At 41.9% G+C, this 17,591-nt stretch overlaps 1 protein-coding gene across 2 annotated transcripts in view; it reads right to left on the minus strand.

Moving 5' to 3' along the window:
* CD99L2 (CD99 molecule like 2) overlaps positions 1 to 17,591 on the minus strand; it is a 90,336-nt gene that overhangs the window by 19,497 nt on the left and 53,248 nt on the right. For both annotated transcript variants that reach the window (XM_019753512.3, XM_019753513.3), the window contains exons 3-5: positions 10,992 to 11,060; positions 9,348 to 9,431; positions 6,876 to 6,941 (exon numbers count right to left, since the gene is read on the minus strand). In XM_019753512.3, the coding sequence (XP_019609071.2) occupies positions 6,876 to 6,941; positions 9,348 to 9,431; positions 10,992 to 11,060 (219 nt within the window). The remainder of the gene's footprint in view (positions 1 to 6,875; positions 6,942 to 9,347; positions 9,432 to 10,991; positions 11,061 to 17,591) is intronic.

Genomic DNA, 17,591 nt, shown 5'->3' on the forward strand with positions numbered 1-17,591 from the left:
ACGCATGGATTTTGATTCTTGCCTCAGTTTTTAAGAACTACATGCTTTTGGCCTGAAAATGTGCCATCTGGGAGTAAAAAGATGCCCAATTTGATTCTAACTTTAAATTTTCTGACTGAAAAAATGATATAGTATTTTCTGCCCCGTGAGCCCAAAGTAGTTGCAAACGGCAGCCTGTAACAGAGTGAACCCAGCACGCAGGCTACTAGATCCAGAGGCAGGAAGTGCTGACCCAAAAAAAGGGCATCAATGCAGTGGAGAGCTGGGTGCTACAAATCAACTTTCACCTTTAGTATATGTGCTGCGGAAGCGAGCACCAACTTTCACCTTTAGATCGCCAAGGAGAAGTTCCGGGGTGGGGGCGGGGCTCTTCTCTTTCTGGTGTTCTTGGCAATGCAGGGAGGGTTTGGGCTTAAAGCAGAAGAAAAGCCCTCCCTGCAGAGACCCATCCCGAGGGCTGCCACTTGAACGAGCTGGTCCCTGAAATGCTAGCTTTGAACAGACCCAGCAGTTCAGGGCAGGTCCAGTGAGAACAGGCAGGGGGGAAAATATCCAGCCAGGGCAATGAAATGCTGCTGCCCAGAATGATCTTTAAGGAGAGCAGAAGGAAGAGTGTCCCTGAGGGTGCAAAGGTGCTTTGGAGAAGGGAAAGCGTGAGCAATGGCCTGTCCCTTTCTGCTCCTTGCCTGACCAACTCTCTTCCCCTGACCCAGCCCTTCTCTCATCCCCTATTGATACCATGGGTCAACTTATCAAGAGTTTTCTGACCAACATGCCAGTGGGGTGATAATGACACCCCTCTTTCCCTCCAGGTCCTTTAACAATTGAGAACATTGAAAGACTCAGGGGAAGATCAGGGAAGGCATTCATTTTATGAATGGGCTAGACAAGTACACCAGCAACCTCAAGGTCAAGGCTTCTGTGTACTGAGTTAGAAAACATGGCCTGAAGCCAGATGGAAGCTTCCTGCTATTTCTCTTCTCCCCTCTCACAAATCACCCTGGAGCGTACCTGGGGAAAGCTGGGTTTACAGACCAGATCACAGAGTCCAGAGTCCACATATTCTAAGAGTGTACACACAGCCAGACAGCTACATGGAGCGCCCCAGGCTCCCTCACTCCCTTCAGGGTCCAAGAGAAAGCATTTCATGCCATGACTCCATCACTAATGTGGCCCACAGGGTCATCAGCCTAGCCAATCAAATGCCTCACCTTTCCCTTCATGGGGAGGTGGGCATGACAGGGTAGAAAGCAAAGCCAGGTGTATGTTCCATCCCAACCCCCCTCATTTCAGCACTTTCACTGGGGGTGCCAGGGATACACAAGGAAAAGGGTACCTGCCTTCAGGAAGCCAAATCTAGCAGGAGTGAAAAAGATACAAGAGGTCTGACAATTAAGTTCACGACCTTGTTCCAATGATGTTGCTCACCTTTTTTGATATCAGAGGGATTATTCATTATGTATTTGTACCAACTAGACAAACAGTTAACCAAGTTTACTATTTGGAAGTGCTGAAAAGGCTGTGTGAAAAAGTTAGACAACCGGAACTTTTCGCCAGCAATTCATGGCCCTTGCATCACGACAATGCACCAGCTCACACGGCACTGTCTGTGAGGGAGTTTTTAGCCAGTAAACAAGTCACTGTATTGGAACACCCTGCGTACTCACCTGATCTGACCCCCCCCCCCCGCAATGACTTCTTTCTTTACCAGAAGATAAAGGAAATATTGAATGGAAGACATTTGGATGCCATTCAGGACATCAAGGATAATACGACGACAGTTCTGACAGCCATTCCAGAAAGAGTTCCAAAACTGCTTTGAAGCGTGGAATAGGCACTGGCGTCGGTGCATAGCTTCCCACGGGGAGTACTTCGAAGGTGACAGTAATGATATTCAGCAATGAGGGATGTAGCACTTTTTCTAGGATGAGTTCGCGGACTTCATTGTCTGACCCCATACATGACTCAAGTGTGGCCGTTGTGATAAGGGCTACCCTGTACCAGCAGGGGTGAGAGGAAGTAGGAGAACCCAGAGGCAAGAGATGGATGCTGTGACACAGGGCCAAACTGGGGCAGAGGGAAGAGGGCCAGAGAGGTGAGGAGCCTCCAGAGAGGAGGCAATCTTTGAGGTGTCTCTTAAAGGGTGGGTAGCTTAGCATTCTCTGAGGAATGAGTGGGAATTCATTTGGTGGAAGAAAGTCATTTCAGACAGAAAAGTGGCATGTAAAGGCCCAGTCCATTTGCATGTTTGGAGATGAAAGGAACCTAGTGGTCTAGGGCAGAAAGATACCGCAGCAAGCTAAGGAGCTTAACTTATCTTACAGGCAGTGGGAAGTCATTAAAGAGACTTTAAAAAAAATTTCCCCAGCATTTACATAAGAAACTTTTCAAACATTAAAAAAAGTTGAAAGCACTATATACCAAAGTCATATACACACCCTGGTTTTATAGTGAACATTTTGCATTATTTGCATTATCATCTTGTCTATCCACCTCTTTCTTATTTTTGTGATGCAAACATCACTTCATGTCACCCCTCAACATATTGTTACCTAGGGTTCCACATTTGCTTATGATTCCTTTTATAAGGCAAAATTTACGTATAGTAAAATACACAAATCTCACGCGTACCATTTGGTAAGTCTTGGCAGATGAATACACCTGCCAAAATACAGAATGTGATCAACCCCCCAGGAAGTTCACTCGTGTTCCTGCCCAATCACTCCCTGTCCGTGTCCCAGCCCAGAAGCCATGGACCTCATGTGTAACATTGAAGATTAGTTTGCAAGTATTACAACTTCATAGGCTTGGGCTCCTGCAGTATGTACTCTTTTATTTCCTTGGCTTCCTTGACTCAGTACAATGATGTTTATCCATGTTTTTATGTGTATCAGTAATTCATTCCATTGTATGAATATATAAATATATCGCAAATTGTCTATCTAATGATTCTCCTATTGATAGTTGGGCTATTCCCAGTTTTGTTTTGTTTTGTTTTGTTTCACTATTATAAATAAAGCTGCCGTGAGCATTCTTTTACGTCTTTTTTTTAAAAACGTAAGCTCTCATTTCTGTTGAATAAGTGTGAAATTGCTGGGACATCAGGGAGGTCTACGCTCAGTTTTACAAGAAACTTTACCTTCCCACCAACAATGTACGAGAGTTTCAGTTGCTCCACACCCACAGCAACATTTGGTGTTGTCAGTCTAATTTTAGCCATTCTGGTGGGTGTGTCGTGGTATCTCAGTGTGGTTTTAACTTGCATTTTCTTAATGAAAAACGAATTTGAACATCTTCATATAACTTCCTCTGTGACGTACCTGTTCAACTCTTATGCTCGTTTTTTTTAACTTTCATTAAAAAATCTTTTCATTATTATACAGGTATGAGGAGATCAGTTTCATATTCCTGATGGTTCTCTCTGGCAGCTGCATGGAGGACAAACTGGAGCCAGGAGATCAGTTAAGACATGAAGGTAATGACCCAAGTGGAGGTGATGTGGGTCTGGGCCTCAGGAGGGGCAAAGAGAAGGAATATTCTAGATTCAAAAGATATTAGGGGAGAGGACTTCCAGCATGAGGGGGTGAGGTCAACAAATCATTTCCTCAAAAAGCAACTATAACCCTGGATAAGCAGACAGCCATTTCAGGAAACAGATTAGTTCCAATGAGAACAGCTGGTGTCTGTGGCCTTCTTCCGCAGGGTTGCCTTCATTTCCCCTTCCCTCAGAAGCTGGTTCAACTGGGGAGGGGTGGACAGGCCATGAAAACCAGCAACTCTACTGCAGCTGCTACAGGGGACCTACACGAGTTGTAGCACTGTCAGTTAATGTGGCAATCTCAGTGGCAAGTGAATAGGGAGAGCCAGCAGCTCCTTTATCCTCAGCAAGCCATCAACCAGTCAACTTGTCAGGGATTTAATAGGGAGGTGTGAGGTGAGATAACAGATGCAACCTGTTGACAAGAGACTGTCACTGTCACCTACAGACAAAATATGAGGCTCCTACAAGGCCAGCAAAAATGTTTTCTTGAGAAAAAAATATATAACAGATAACATATTGTTTCAGAAAGACACTCCAAAACTATAGTTGAGTCTGTGTGCTTAAGACCCAAGGTTGGAAAATGTATGAATTACGATTGTTTTTATGCTGACGATCATCATTTATTTAAAGGTGATGTTTTATCTTCACTCATGGCATTAGCATGTTGGCACATAGGACAGTGTCTGAGAATTGCACTGTGTCCTTATCACAACCACTTTTCATTTTCACATTTGTATTCTTTTCTGGGACCCCTTTTATCTTCTTTTACTGACATCTATAAAGACAGAGGGTATAACTTAAGCTAAAAATTGATTATTCTTTACAAGAGAAGTTCAAATATGAGCCTAATTAAAGAATTTCCTAACACTTCCTCCTTGTTAAAGCATGACTTTTAGTAAGGAACCCCCCTGACATGTCATTCAGACTTTCATTCATGTGCATGCGTACATAAACTGCTACTGTCCTCATCTCCCCATCTGGAAATACCATTTGTCACCCAGGAGTAATTGGCTAATTTGCTGGGTTTGCCCTTTAAATGTTCCATGTTCTCCTGACACCAGCAAGTTTCATTTAGAGGGCTTTAGAGCTTTTTACTCAAGATAACACTGTTTGGAGAGGTGTTTTGAAGGACAGATTTGACTACAGTATCCTTTCATTAGGGAGAACACTGTTCCCATATGAAAGGCACAGTTCCTGCAAAAAAGGAGCAAATGCTACTACCACAGCCAGGATTGCAGGGAGTGTGGCAGGGTTACAACCACATACACTCATCACTTGTTACACTGATTACCACAACTTACCATCTAAACAGGTTACAACCACAAAATGCTACAACCAGAACTTACCATTAGAACAGGTTACCATCACGATAGTTACAACTACAACCACTTATGTCATAACCACAAGTTACGATCACAGCAATGCACCATAACAGGTGACAACTGCAAGGAAAAATCAAATTAAAACCATAACCTGCTTTGTCATATCAAGTCTGGCTTGGGGCTGCGGATGGATCAGGTGGTTAGAGCACAGGCTCTGAACAACAGGGTTGCTGGTTCAATTCCCACATAGGCCGGTGAGCTGCACCCTCCACAACTGGATTAAAGACAATGAGTTGCCACTGAGACTCTGGAGAGCAGGCCGGATGGCTCAGTTGGTTAGAGCAGGAGCTCTCAACAACAAGATTGCTGGTTAAATTCCCACATGGGGTGGTGGGCTGTGCCCCCTGGAACTAAAGACTGAAAACGGTGACTGGACTTGGAGCTGAGCTGCGCCCTCCACAGCTAGATTTAAGGACAACGACTTGGAGCTGATGGGCCCTGGAGAAACACACTGTTCCCCAATATTCCCCCAATAAAATAAAATAAAAACACCCATCTGGCTAACATTCTTTCCATATTAGGATCAGATCTTGACATATGAAGTCTGCCAATTAAGTTCGCGAACTTGTTGCAATGATGTTGCTAACATTTTTTGATATCGGAGGGATTATTCGTTATGAATTTGTACCAACTGAACAAACCATTCACCAAGTTTACTATTTGGAAATGCTGAAAAGACTACGTGAAAAAGTTGGATGACCTGAACTTTTCACCAACAATTCATGGCTCTTGCATCACGACAATGCACCAGCTCACACGGCACTGTCTGTGAGGGAGCTTTTAGCCAGTCAACAAATAACTGTATTGGAACACCCTCCCTACTCACCTGATCTTGCCCCCAGTGTCTTCTTTCTTTACCCAAAAATAAAGGAAATACTGAAAGGAAGACATTTTGATGACATTCAGGACATCAAGGGTAATACGATGACAGCTCTGATGGCCATTCCAGAAAACGAGTTCCAAAATTGCTTTGAAGGGTGGACTAGGCGCTGGTGTCGGTGCATAGCTTCCCAAGGGGAGTACCTCAAAGGTGACCATAGTGATATTCAGCAATGAGGTATGTAGCACTTTTTCTAGGATGAGTTCGCAAACTTAATTGTCTGACCTCGTATATTATAATAAAAGGTTTATATCTTTGGCATTTGGAAAACTAAAAATATCTGGCTTTGGGGGAGGATGTGACTCTGAAAGGCCAGAATGAGACAGTTCCCTTGTGACGGAACAGTTCTGCATTCTGCTACCCAACTGTGCTCATGGTTACTCAAAGCTACACGTGATAAAATTTGGCAGACCTATGTGAACACACACACACTCGAGTGCAGGCAAAATCTCATGAAATTTAAATAAGGTCTGTACTTGACTTAATAGCAGTATTGTACCAATATCAGCTTCCCAGTTTTGACAATGTACTGTGGTTATGTAAGATATCATTATCTGGGGAAACTAGGTGACAGGTACACAGGAATACTCCTGAACAATTTTTACAACTTCCTATGGGTATTAAACTATATGAAAATAAAAAGATATTTTTAAAGATGTCTGACTTGCGATGGGTCTCTTTAAAAAATGCTTGTCACAACGAGTCTTGCTTCTCCCGTCCCAAGGGTGACAGCCTCCCCAGGTGGGGAGCTGTTCTGAATGAGTCCCTTGACCCTCAGTCACTGTAATTGGTGCTGTCTTGGCAAATGGCTTCTCCTAGTATGGAGACATTAACCCCCACAGCAGCCTGGCTTAAGGAACATCAGAGGAAATGTGTGGCTTTTCCAAAATGGATTATAAACATCCCCCCCTTGAGCTGCACAGCCCACATCATTCCAAGTGAACCCCAAGTTACAAGCAGGGATGGCTGGGAACCTCCTCTTATTTCCCAGAGGCTAAGAATGGATCAAACTATTGGCCACATAATCACATTTTTAATACAATAAGGTGTTTGGACAGATCAATGCTCCTACCTCTACCCTTGTCAGGTTTGTAGTCACCACCACCTAATACATCTTCGAGATCCTTGTCTGAAAAACCTGGAGGAAAAAAATGCATTTCAATGCCAAAAAAACAGTTTTCAGTGACAAGAAACTTGTGTTAATGTTGCCCGACACCCCCAGAAAATGACTGCCACTTAAGAGTGTCCTTGATGAATGGTAGGCAAAATTCTGAAACAGCCCCAAGATTCCCTCCCACTATTGTACACACCCTGTATAATATCCATTACTTTGAGTGTGAGCAGGACCACGAATAGGATGGCTATTACTCCCATGATTAGGTTATATTGCATGACAAAAGTTGAAGGGATTTTTCACATGTAATTAAGTTACCAAACCCATTTGGGAGATTGTCCTGGATGGGCCTGACTTAAAATAGGGTTGAGACCTTCCCTGAGTTCCGACCCTAGAAGCAACCTTTAGTTTTTGTCTCCCACCCTCCCCGTCTCTTTCCTGCTGCTCTTGGAGACACAAACAGCTATTAGTTCCACAACTGCAAGGAATGTACTCTGCCAACAACTATGTGACCTTGGTAGAGAACCCAACCCCAGATGAGACCCCAGACCTTGTCGACACCGAACAGGAAACTCAGCTGAACTCCCCACCAAAGGAAATTGTGAGATAATGGATGTGTGTTGTCTTAACTCACTAAGTTTGGGATCTTTTGTTATGCAGCAATAAAAAACTAACACAAGGAAAAAGAGTGATTAATTTTATTGAAATTCAACTATGGAGTACACACCTTTTAATATTCTGTGTTATGAAACAAAAGTATGCTTAAAGCATTTGTGTTGCACTCCAAAGTACTACAGTTGATTCAAAAGAGCATTTGGGTGACTGTTTCAGTTCTGAGTTGTACAAGCTATTACTTGTCGTGTAAGACCACCTTTACTGGAAAAAAATGAATGATGAGCAAACTATGGTTGTGGCAGCTTGAATATTTCACTGATGTTCTCTCTGAAAAATGAATGAAATCAGGCTGTCACTTAAAACCACTGGCAGTATTTGTTGTCATGGCTAAGATTTCAAACAAAAAATAAAATTTAAAAAAGTCTATAACTACTGCTGTGAGCTTAACAGCTTCTGAATACTTAAAGACTCTTTCTAATGAGAGGAGTGGTAATATTAACAAATGTGAATTTTGGGTACTGCATAATGACATGGGGCATTATTTGGAAGTTCAAAAGACCTCAGTGCACCAATATTTTTCCAAATGACAAATGTACAATATACAAAATCACGAATGGGTAAAAGTTCCATTGAAGGTGCTTCTGAAGCACCTATTTCCTAGCCAGCTTCTACACCAAGTTTGATGCTGCTCATTTCCACATCAATGCAGCCTCATTGCTCAGCATACTGCTGCCTAAGTTGCCCCAATTCAATGGGGTTTGACTCTTTGACCTCAATAAATACTGAGGGAAGGGGTTGGGGATGACATTGGAACAAAAGACTGTACTATCCTTCCCTTCTCCATACTATCTTCTATATCTTGAAACCCTGACAACTATACAACCTTTCCCAAACTCCCAGGAAAAGAACATTGGAAAATGGGGCTCCCTGGGCCCAGCACTGCAAGGAGCAGGCTTCCTTGAATCAGGAAAGGCAGCTGAGGGAAGAAACAAATCACTTGCTTCCAAAGCAGGAAGCCATGTTTGGGCAGCTTGTTAAAGTTTTTCCATATCTTCCACCTGTACCACCTTCCAGCTCTGTTTTGCTGTATATGTTCCCTATAATAAATATAATTTCTTTTCAAAACAAAAAAGTGCAATAGAGTCCGGTAGGGTTTAATGAAATCAAGTATGGAAATTTCATTGATACAGTTTCACATTCCACACTGCAGTTAACGTGCAAGAAAACCACCACCGATTGAGTTTTTAGTGTCTTATCAAAGAATGTTCACAATGATCTGAAAAATCTATTAAAATGTTCCTCCCTTTCCCAGCTGCATAGCTATATGAGGCCAGATTTCCTTCATAGAGTTCAACCATTAACACACGTCACAACAACTGAATCCAGAAGCAGATGTCAGAGTTTAGCTCTTCCACTAACATAGAGTAGAAATTTGCACAAATGTACAAAAATAGCTTCTCACTAAATTCTGTTTTTGTCTTACCAAGCAGTTATTTCTCATAAAAATATGCTATTATGTTAACATGTATGCGTTTATTGTTCATTTTTATTTAATAAATCTTATTTTTTTCAGTTTTAAGTTCAAAGATGAAAGTTTTGATAGATGTGACCCACACAGCCAAAACCCCTTGAGATCCTCAATAATTTGGGGAACCCTGAGACAAAAAAGTTTGAGAATGACTGTTTTAGGTTCGCCTGTGCATTGGATGTCCCCAGCTCTGCCAGGCCAGGAGTGGCTCTGTTGTAGTTAATGAGCTACAACCCAACCAGGGAGCCACAGAGGTGGCCAGTGCTTTCAAAACAGCTACAACTTACCTCCTCCTCCAGTACTCGGTTTCCTGTGGCCACCATCTCGATCATTTTGATCATCCAAGGCATCAGCCAAGTCAAAATCATTTGCTTCATAAAAGAGAAAGTCAAATGGTTAAACTACAGGTAGTACACTTGGGCACCACACCAGAGGGAGCTCCATGGGGGGAAATGATAAATATTGATCGATGTGACCCACGTAACCACAATCCCTTGAGATCCTCAATAATTTGGGGAATCCTGAGATGAAAAAAGATCAGAACCACTGATTTAGGCTCTCCTGTGCCTTGAATGTCCCCAGCTCTGCCACGCCAATTTACTGCAGCCACCATCTTGATCACCAAAAGCAGCATCCAAGTCAAAACCACTACCGTCAGTGGGCCCCAAAACAAAAAAGAAATAGCCAACTGATTAACAAGTGGATACAAGATCCCCAAAAAAGCAAAGCAACGACATCCATGAGCCCAGTTCATCAGTGCAATCAATGGGTTAAGGCAAGGAAACGAACAAACAAACAAAAACTTAAATTGGATGCAGCAAGTTACTGCTTTCTGCCTTTGCAGTATATTACCAATTTTGAATTAATGTACACTCCTATATATATATATTTTGCTTAGGCCAGCAGTCAGACCACAGTATACTCACTGATTATAGATACTAACCCAAGAATCAAAACCAGCTGCATAGAGTCCAGAACCTGGACAATCAAGAGGGAGGCTGCATGGTCACACACACACAAAGCCCTTTGAGGGTACAAATGTGAAGACACGAGGGCAAATCATAAAGCAGTAGTAACTCTCTCTTGGGTCAAGACTGTCTCTTCAGAAGAAAGGTAGCTCCTCGTCAAGGAACATGGTACCCTATTTCCCTGAAAATAAGACCTAGCCGGACCATCAGCTCTAATGTGACTTTTGGAGCAAAAATTAACATAAGACCCAGTCTTATTTTACTATAATATAAGACCGGGTCTTATCTAACATAATATAAGACTGGGTCTTATATTAGTTTTTGCTCCAAAAGACACATTAGAGCTGATGGTCCGGCTAGGTCTTATTTTCAGGGAAACAAGGTAGCATGCTCCTAAATACTAGAGACAAGTTGCCAGACGGGAGCAGTGAGTTCATCCCCCCCTCTCCCCAAGGCTAAGTTTTTATTTCCATCAAGTGAAGATGTCCGCATAGTAAAATGGCCCATCGGGACAAAGGTTAAAACAACTCCAGAAAGAGGCGCAAAGAAGCATTGAGTTCCAAAATCCTTCACTGAAAGATGACACTGTAAAATAAATGCCATTCCAAAATGCTCCTTCTGTCTAAAGGAATGTTTGATGGGTTTCATAAGACCTAAACAATGACATCTTCCCTGATTTTGGAATGTGAAATGGTTGAAAGGGGAGAAAATCCAAATGCATGTTTCTCCGAAAATGTTCTGTAGCAGGACTTTAAAAAAAAAGAAAAAGAAAAAAACCACAGAAGTCACAGTGATTGGCCAGCTACATACTCTATTAAGTTAAACCCAATGTTGTGGTAAATGTTGTGGTTGGCATTGCCAACACACGGCTTAAAACTGTGGGTAGCGCAACTGGACACTCTACTACCCCAGAGGGAGCTCCGTGGGTCTTTCCTCATTGTCCTCCTCAGAGCAGTGTGTTACCTGCAGGCTTTGCCGGAGCTCTGGTCGTTCCTGGCTTCTTGGTTGTGGTGGTGACACGGTCCCATCTCTCTAAAAGGGGCAGGGGGACAGTAAGGGGAGCATGGTTAGTAACAAAATATAGCAGCCTCTTCATGGCTTCTATATGGGAAGTCACATTATGAGTAGGGTACCCTTGTCTTGGTCCCTGAGACCCCTCTAAGGCCTCTGAAGAATCACTTAGAGAAGGATGACAAAGAGGTGTAGGAAGAAGGTTTAAATGAGATGAGTTCTGCTCACGTTTCTTCAGAGGGTGGGTGGTGAGGTGGATGTGGTCCTACGTGTGCCCAGGTGATTACTAGAGCTGGGACTTCAGCCCAGATCTGCTGGAGATGACCACATGGTTCAGTGAGTTCCAGAGCCTAAAAATGACACTTAGGAGCTTCAAGCCTTGGTTTTCACCACTGTCAAACCGGCAGCATAACCATAGACACTACTGTCCATGGATGGATGGAGGTTATGCTCCCAGTAGAGAATGAGAGTGTCTTATAAACTGAAAGTGGTTATAATACCAAGAAAATATTTTATACCAGTGTGGTAACTACACTAAATATTCAGTCTGTGGGCTCAACCTTATTCCTTTAAAATCATGAACTTCTTCCACATCAATTACATGGCATGGCATGCACAAGTTTTCCAATAGTTTGTTTTTTAAAACATGAAGACTATGCTATACCTGTTACTACAATTGGAGGTATTAGAGGAAAAGAAAATTTAAGTAATGGGGAAGGCAGAGTTGAAACAGGTTGCGGTTAATACACAGCAATCACTTAATAACTATTGACTACTCAGAAAAAAAACACTAAAAATAGAAATTAATTGAAAATAAAACAATCGTCACCCCAATAAATTTAAAAAAAAGAATTGATACAGCTATAGTATACAAATAGCAACCTAAGAGAGCTGGAGTACAAACAAAACAGAAACAGATTCATAGATACAAAGAAGAAACTAATTGTTGCCAGAGGGGAGGGGAGTTGGGAGCTGGCTGAAGGTGAAGAGATTAAAAAATACAAATTGGAATAGATTTCTGGTCAAGCTGGGAGAGAAAGTGAATGCTGTGCTCACCTCCTTTCAGGACCACATCAACTACAACTGAACTACAGAACATCGTCACTGAGAATCACCTTAAGTCTAGCTGAACCAAAGCCCTACAACTATGGACATACAGAAGAAGAGACCTCAAAACTGGTAGAAGGGGCAGAGACATGAAACAGGCTGGTCCCACTCCCAGGTGTGACCATTAAAAATCAGGAGAAATATCTCAGCTGTGGAGGTAACCCCTGGAGGAGCAAGGGGTCCCAGACCCATACCAGGATTCCCCGGCCCAGGGTTTCAGTGCCGAGGAAAGAGTCTCCAACTTATGGTTGTGAAAACTAGAGGATTTTGTGGCTGAGTGAGACAGAGGGTTGCTGGAGTCCCAGGAGCTCCTTTTAATTTGACCACGTATGGATTCACTCACTGACGAACTCAGTCACCCTGAGCTCCAGCACTCGGGCAGTGGCTCAAAATGTGCCAGGGCCATATAGGGAAGAACTGACTTGCCTGGCTTAAGTGCAAAGGCTGGAGGGCCAGCTTTTTCCCAAACGGAGAAGCTGGCGGAAGCCACTGTTTCTTTGTTGAGCCCGGCCCCCCCTCCCTGCATGCAGGAAGATGCCACATCTGAGTATCCATCAAACTAGATACCACCTTTCATCTGCCCCACCCTAGTGATTCCTAGAGACCCCAACCCACCCAACTTTCAAGCACACCCAAGCTGCTTCCAGTGGCTGTCCGTACAAACAATCTGACAGATCATACTACAGACTTTTATAAAATCTCTCAAAGGTTCACACACCCAAAGAAGAAGCATCTGGCTCTGGCATGTTCCGTACCTCTGACTGGGCAGCCCTAAGTCCAGAATTAGCAACAGCCACCCTCAATTCACAGATTGATCTCTCAAGGAACCTCTAAGCCCAGTACATGTGGCAGCCATCTGCAGAAATCCTTTGTAGATCAGACCAGGTAATCCTGGGAAGAACACAGGATATAGCTAAACTTGGCCTGCAGTGGGTCCTTTCCAGGAGGCCCCAGGGTTGGCACACCTGGTGGCCAGCTTCAGACCAAGCCAGAGCATCACCCAGCTGCCCCCAAGGACAAAACACCCAAAGGGAAGACTGGGCAGGCACCAGAACCCTGCTAAAGTGAACCCTGCTCTGTATGGTCAGACCTGGCATAATAGTTCCTCCACTCTAGTCCTCACAAGCAATCAGCCTGAGAGTCAATAACTTCCACTGATGTGCAAACACCAACAAAGGCTCAACAACAGGAGGGCACACACAACCCACACAAGGGACACACCTGGAGCACCTGGCTCTGGTGACCAGGGAGACTGCACCACTGGGTCCCCTAGGACACCTACTACATAAGGCCACTCTACTAAGACAGGGAGGCACAGCAGCCCTACCTAATACATAGAAAGAAGCAGAGGGAGGCAGCCAAAATGAGGAGACCAAGAAATATGTCCCAAATAAAAGAACAGAACAAAGTTCCAGAAAAAGAACTAAACAAAATGGAGACAAGCAATCTATCAGACACAGAGTTCCAAACACTGGTTATAAGAATGCTCAATGATGTCAGGGAGAACTTCAACAAAGAGATACAAAACATAAAAATGGAGATAGAAAACATAAAAAAGAAGCAGTCAGAAATAAAGAATACAGAATGGAAACATTAGAGGAAGCAGAGGATCTAATAAGTGATTTAGAAGACAAGGTAACAGAAAACAACCCATCAGAACAGCAAAGAAAAAAGAATCCAAAAAAAATGAGGAGAGTTTAAGGGGTTTCTGGGGCAACATCAAGCATATCAACATTCACATTATAGGGGTACCAGAAGGAGAGGAGAGAGAGGGAGGAATTGAAAACCTATTTGAGAAATAATAATGGAAAACTTCCCTAACCTGGCAAAGGAACTAGATATACAAGCCCAGGAAGCACAGAGAGTCCCAAACAAGATGAACCCAAAGAGGCCCACACCAAGACACATCATAATTAAAATGGCAAAGGTTAAAGACAAAGAGAGAATCTTAAAAGCAGCAAGAGAAAAGCAGTGAATTATCTACAAGGGAGCTCCCATAATACTGTCAGCTGATTTCTCAACAGAAACTTTGCAAGCTAGAAGGGATTGGCAGAAAATATTCAAAGTGATGAAAAGTATGGACCTACAACCAAGATTACTAATCCTAAAATTGTTTTGGAATTGCATGGGGCCCTAAATAGCCAAAGTAATCTTGAAAAAGAACAAAATCAGAGGAGTCACACTACCCAATTTCAAAAATTACAAACCTACAGTAATAAAAACAGTGTGACACTGGCATAGTAACATACTTATTGATCAATGTTATAGAACTGAGAATCCACACAAACCCCTCATATTTTTGGTCAATTGACTTTCAACAGGATGCCAAGACCATTCAATAAGGGAAATAATTGTCTTTTTAGCAAATGTTGCTGTGACAACTGGATAGCCACATGCAAAAAGTATAAAGTTGGATGCCTACCTCACACCAAACACAAAAATTACCTCAAAATAGATTTAAAAAAACCTGAATATAAGAACTAGAACCATAAAACTCTTAGAAAAAAACAAAGGGGTAAATCTTCATGACCTCTGATTTGGCAACACATTTTTAGAGGTGACACCAAAAGCATGAGCAACAAAAGAAAAAAGATAAACTTCATCAAAATTGAAAACCTCTGTACATCTAAGTACATTTTCAAGAAACAAAAAAACAACCTAGAGAATGGGAGGAGATATTTGTAAATCGTATATCTGATAAAGGTTTATCATCCAAAATGTATAAAAACATCATTAGTCATCAGGAAAATGCAAATGAAAACCACAGTGAGATTTCACTTCACACCTACTAGGATGGTTACAATTTTTTTTCTGTTCTATTTTTTTTTCCAATTTATTTTTTATTAGTTTTAGGTGTACAAAGCAATGTAACAGCTAGACATTTACACCCCTCGTAAAGTGATAACCCACCCCCAAGCTATTACCCCTCTGACATCTTATATAGCTGTTACAATACCATCGACTATCTTCCCTATGTTGTACTCCACATCCCGTGACTATATGTACCTATATATTTAGTTATAGTTGACATTCAGTATTATTCTACTTCAGCTTCAGTTATATAGCACATTGGTCAGGCATCTACACAGTCTATGACGTGATATAATTTTTTTAAAAAAAGAAGAAAATATATTTGATCCCCCTTACCCTCATCTCCCACCCCCCACCTCCTTACCCTCTGGGAAAATAGATTAAAGACAGACATAAAACTGGAACCATAAAACTCTTGGAAGAAAATATAGGGGAAAAAAAAAACGTTCCTGATCATTAGACTTGGCAGTTGTTTCTTGGATACGACACCAAAAGAACAGGCAAAACAAGCAAAAAATAGACAAGTGGAACTACATCAAACTAAAAATCCTCTGGACACAAAGGAAATGATCCACAAAATGCAAAGGCAACCCACAAAATGAGAGAAAATATTTGCAAATCATATATCTGATAAGGGGTTAATATCCAAAATACGTAAGGGTACCCTATAACTCAATAGCTAAACAACAAATAATCTGATTTAAAAATAGGCAAATTGGGGCAGCCTGATGGCTCAGTCGGTTAGAGCGCGAGCTCTGAACAATAGGGCTGCCAGTTCGATTCCCACATGGGATGGTGGGCTGCACTCCTCCCCGCAACTAAGACTGAACATGGCGACTGGACTTGGAGCTGAGCTGCGCCCTCCACAACTAGATTGAAGGACAACGACTTTACTTGGAGCTGATGGGCCCTGGAAAAACACACTGTTCCCCAACATTCCCCAATAAAATTTTTTTAAATAAATAAATAGGCAAATAACTTAAGGAGACATTTCTCCAAAGACAACATACATATGGCCAACAGGTATATGAAAAGATGCTCAATATCACTAATCATCAGGCCAATGAAAGTCAAAACCACAATGAAATATCACCTTACACCTGTTTAAGATTATCAAAAAATCAAAAGATAACATGTGTTGATGAGGATGTGGAGAAATGGGAATCCTTGGCCTTGTATAGTGTTGGTGGGGATGTAAAATGATGAAGCCACTATGGAAAACAGTATGAAAGTTCCTCAGAAAATGAAAAATAGAAGCACCATTTGATCCAGCAATCCCACTTCTGGTTATATGTCCAAAAGAAATGAAATCAGGATCTCAAAGAGATATCTGCACTTCCATGTTCATTGCAGCATTACTCTCAACAGTAACAATAAGGAAATAACGCAAGTGTCCATTGCTGGATGAATGGAAAATGAAAATGTGGTAATACATACAATGGAATATTATTAAGCCTTAAAAAAGGAAAACCTGCCATTTGGGACAACATGGACGAACCTGGAAGACATTATACTAAGTTAAATAAGCTTGACATATGACAGATATGGCATGGTCCCACTTTTATGAGGAATCTAAAATAGTCAAATTCATAGAATCAGAGAGTAGAATGGTGGTTACCAGGGTCTGGGGAGAGAGGGAATGAGGGAGGTGTTAGTCAAAATGTACAAAGTTTCGAGGGAGGGGGAAGGAAAATAAATTGGCTAGGATGTGGAGAAACTGGAATCCTCATACATCGTTGGTACAAATGTAAAATGGTTCAGCCACTGTGAAAACAGTTTGGCAGTCCCTCAAAAGGTTAAACATAGAATGACCATGCAACCTTACAATTCCACTCCCAAGTATATACTCAAAAGTATTAAAAAACAGGTATTCAAACAAGAACATGTTCATAACAGCAGTATTCACAATAGCAAAAGGTGGAAACAGCCAAATGTCCATTACATGATGAATGGATAAACAAATCAGGGTCTAGCCATACAATGAGCATAAAAAGGAATGAAGCACTGATCATGCTACAGGTCCACACAGATGTACCTCCAAAACCTTATGCTGTGTGAAAGAAACCAGAGACAAAAGGTCACATTCTGATACTATTTACATGAAATATCCAGAATAGACAAATCAATTGATACAGAAAGTAGACTGGGTGATTGTCTAGGGCTAAGGGGAGGGGGAACTGACGAGAAACTAACTGCTTAATGGAAAAGGTATTTTATTTTAATGAGGGAGATGTTTTGGAACTAGATAGAGGCGATAGATGCACAACATTATGAATGTCTTAAAATGCTACTGAATTGTTCACTTTAAAATGGCTAATTGTACTTTATGTGAATTTCACTTCAGTACATTTTTTTTTTACAAAGAGGAAGGGGTGGGAAAGGAGACCATCACCACAACTGCATGTGCATTCCACCACAATTCAATTTTAGTAAAAAGTATACATATACAGAAGTTGCAAATATGGAAAGTGTTTCCCTTGAACGATTGTGTTTACTTACTCTTTGGTAAGGCTTTGGGTACACCTAATGCACACCTCAATCTGAAGACCACACCAGTGGACAGATTTTATGGCAAGAGAACCACATGTGATAACCTTTCGTCATTATATATATTTCTTTAATCCAGGTCATCAG

Source organism: Rhinolophus sinicus, chromosome 18 (assembly GCF_057876585.1).
Source record: "Rhinolophus sinicus isolate RSI-liver-muscle chromosome 18, RSI-T2T, whole genome shotgun sequence".
Lineage (NCBI taxonomy): Eukaryota > Metazoa > Chordata > Mammalia > Chiroptera > Rhinolophidae > Rhinolophus > Rhinolophus sinicus.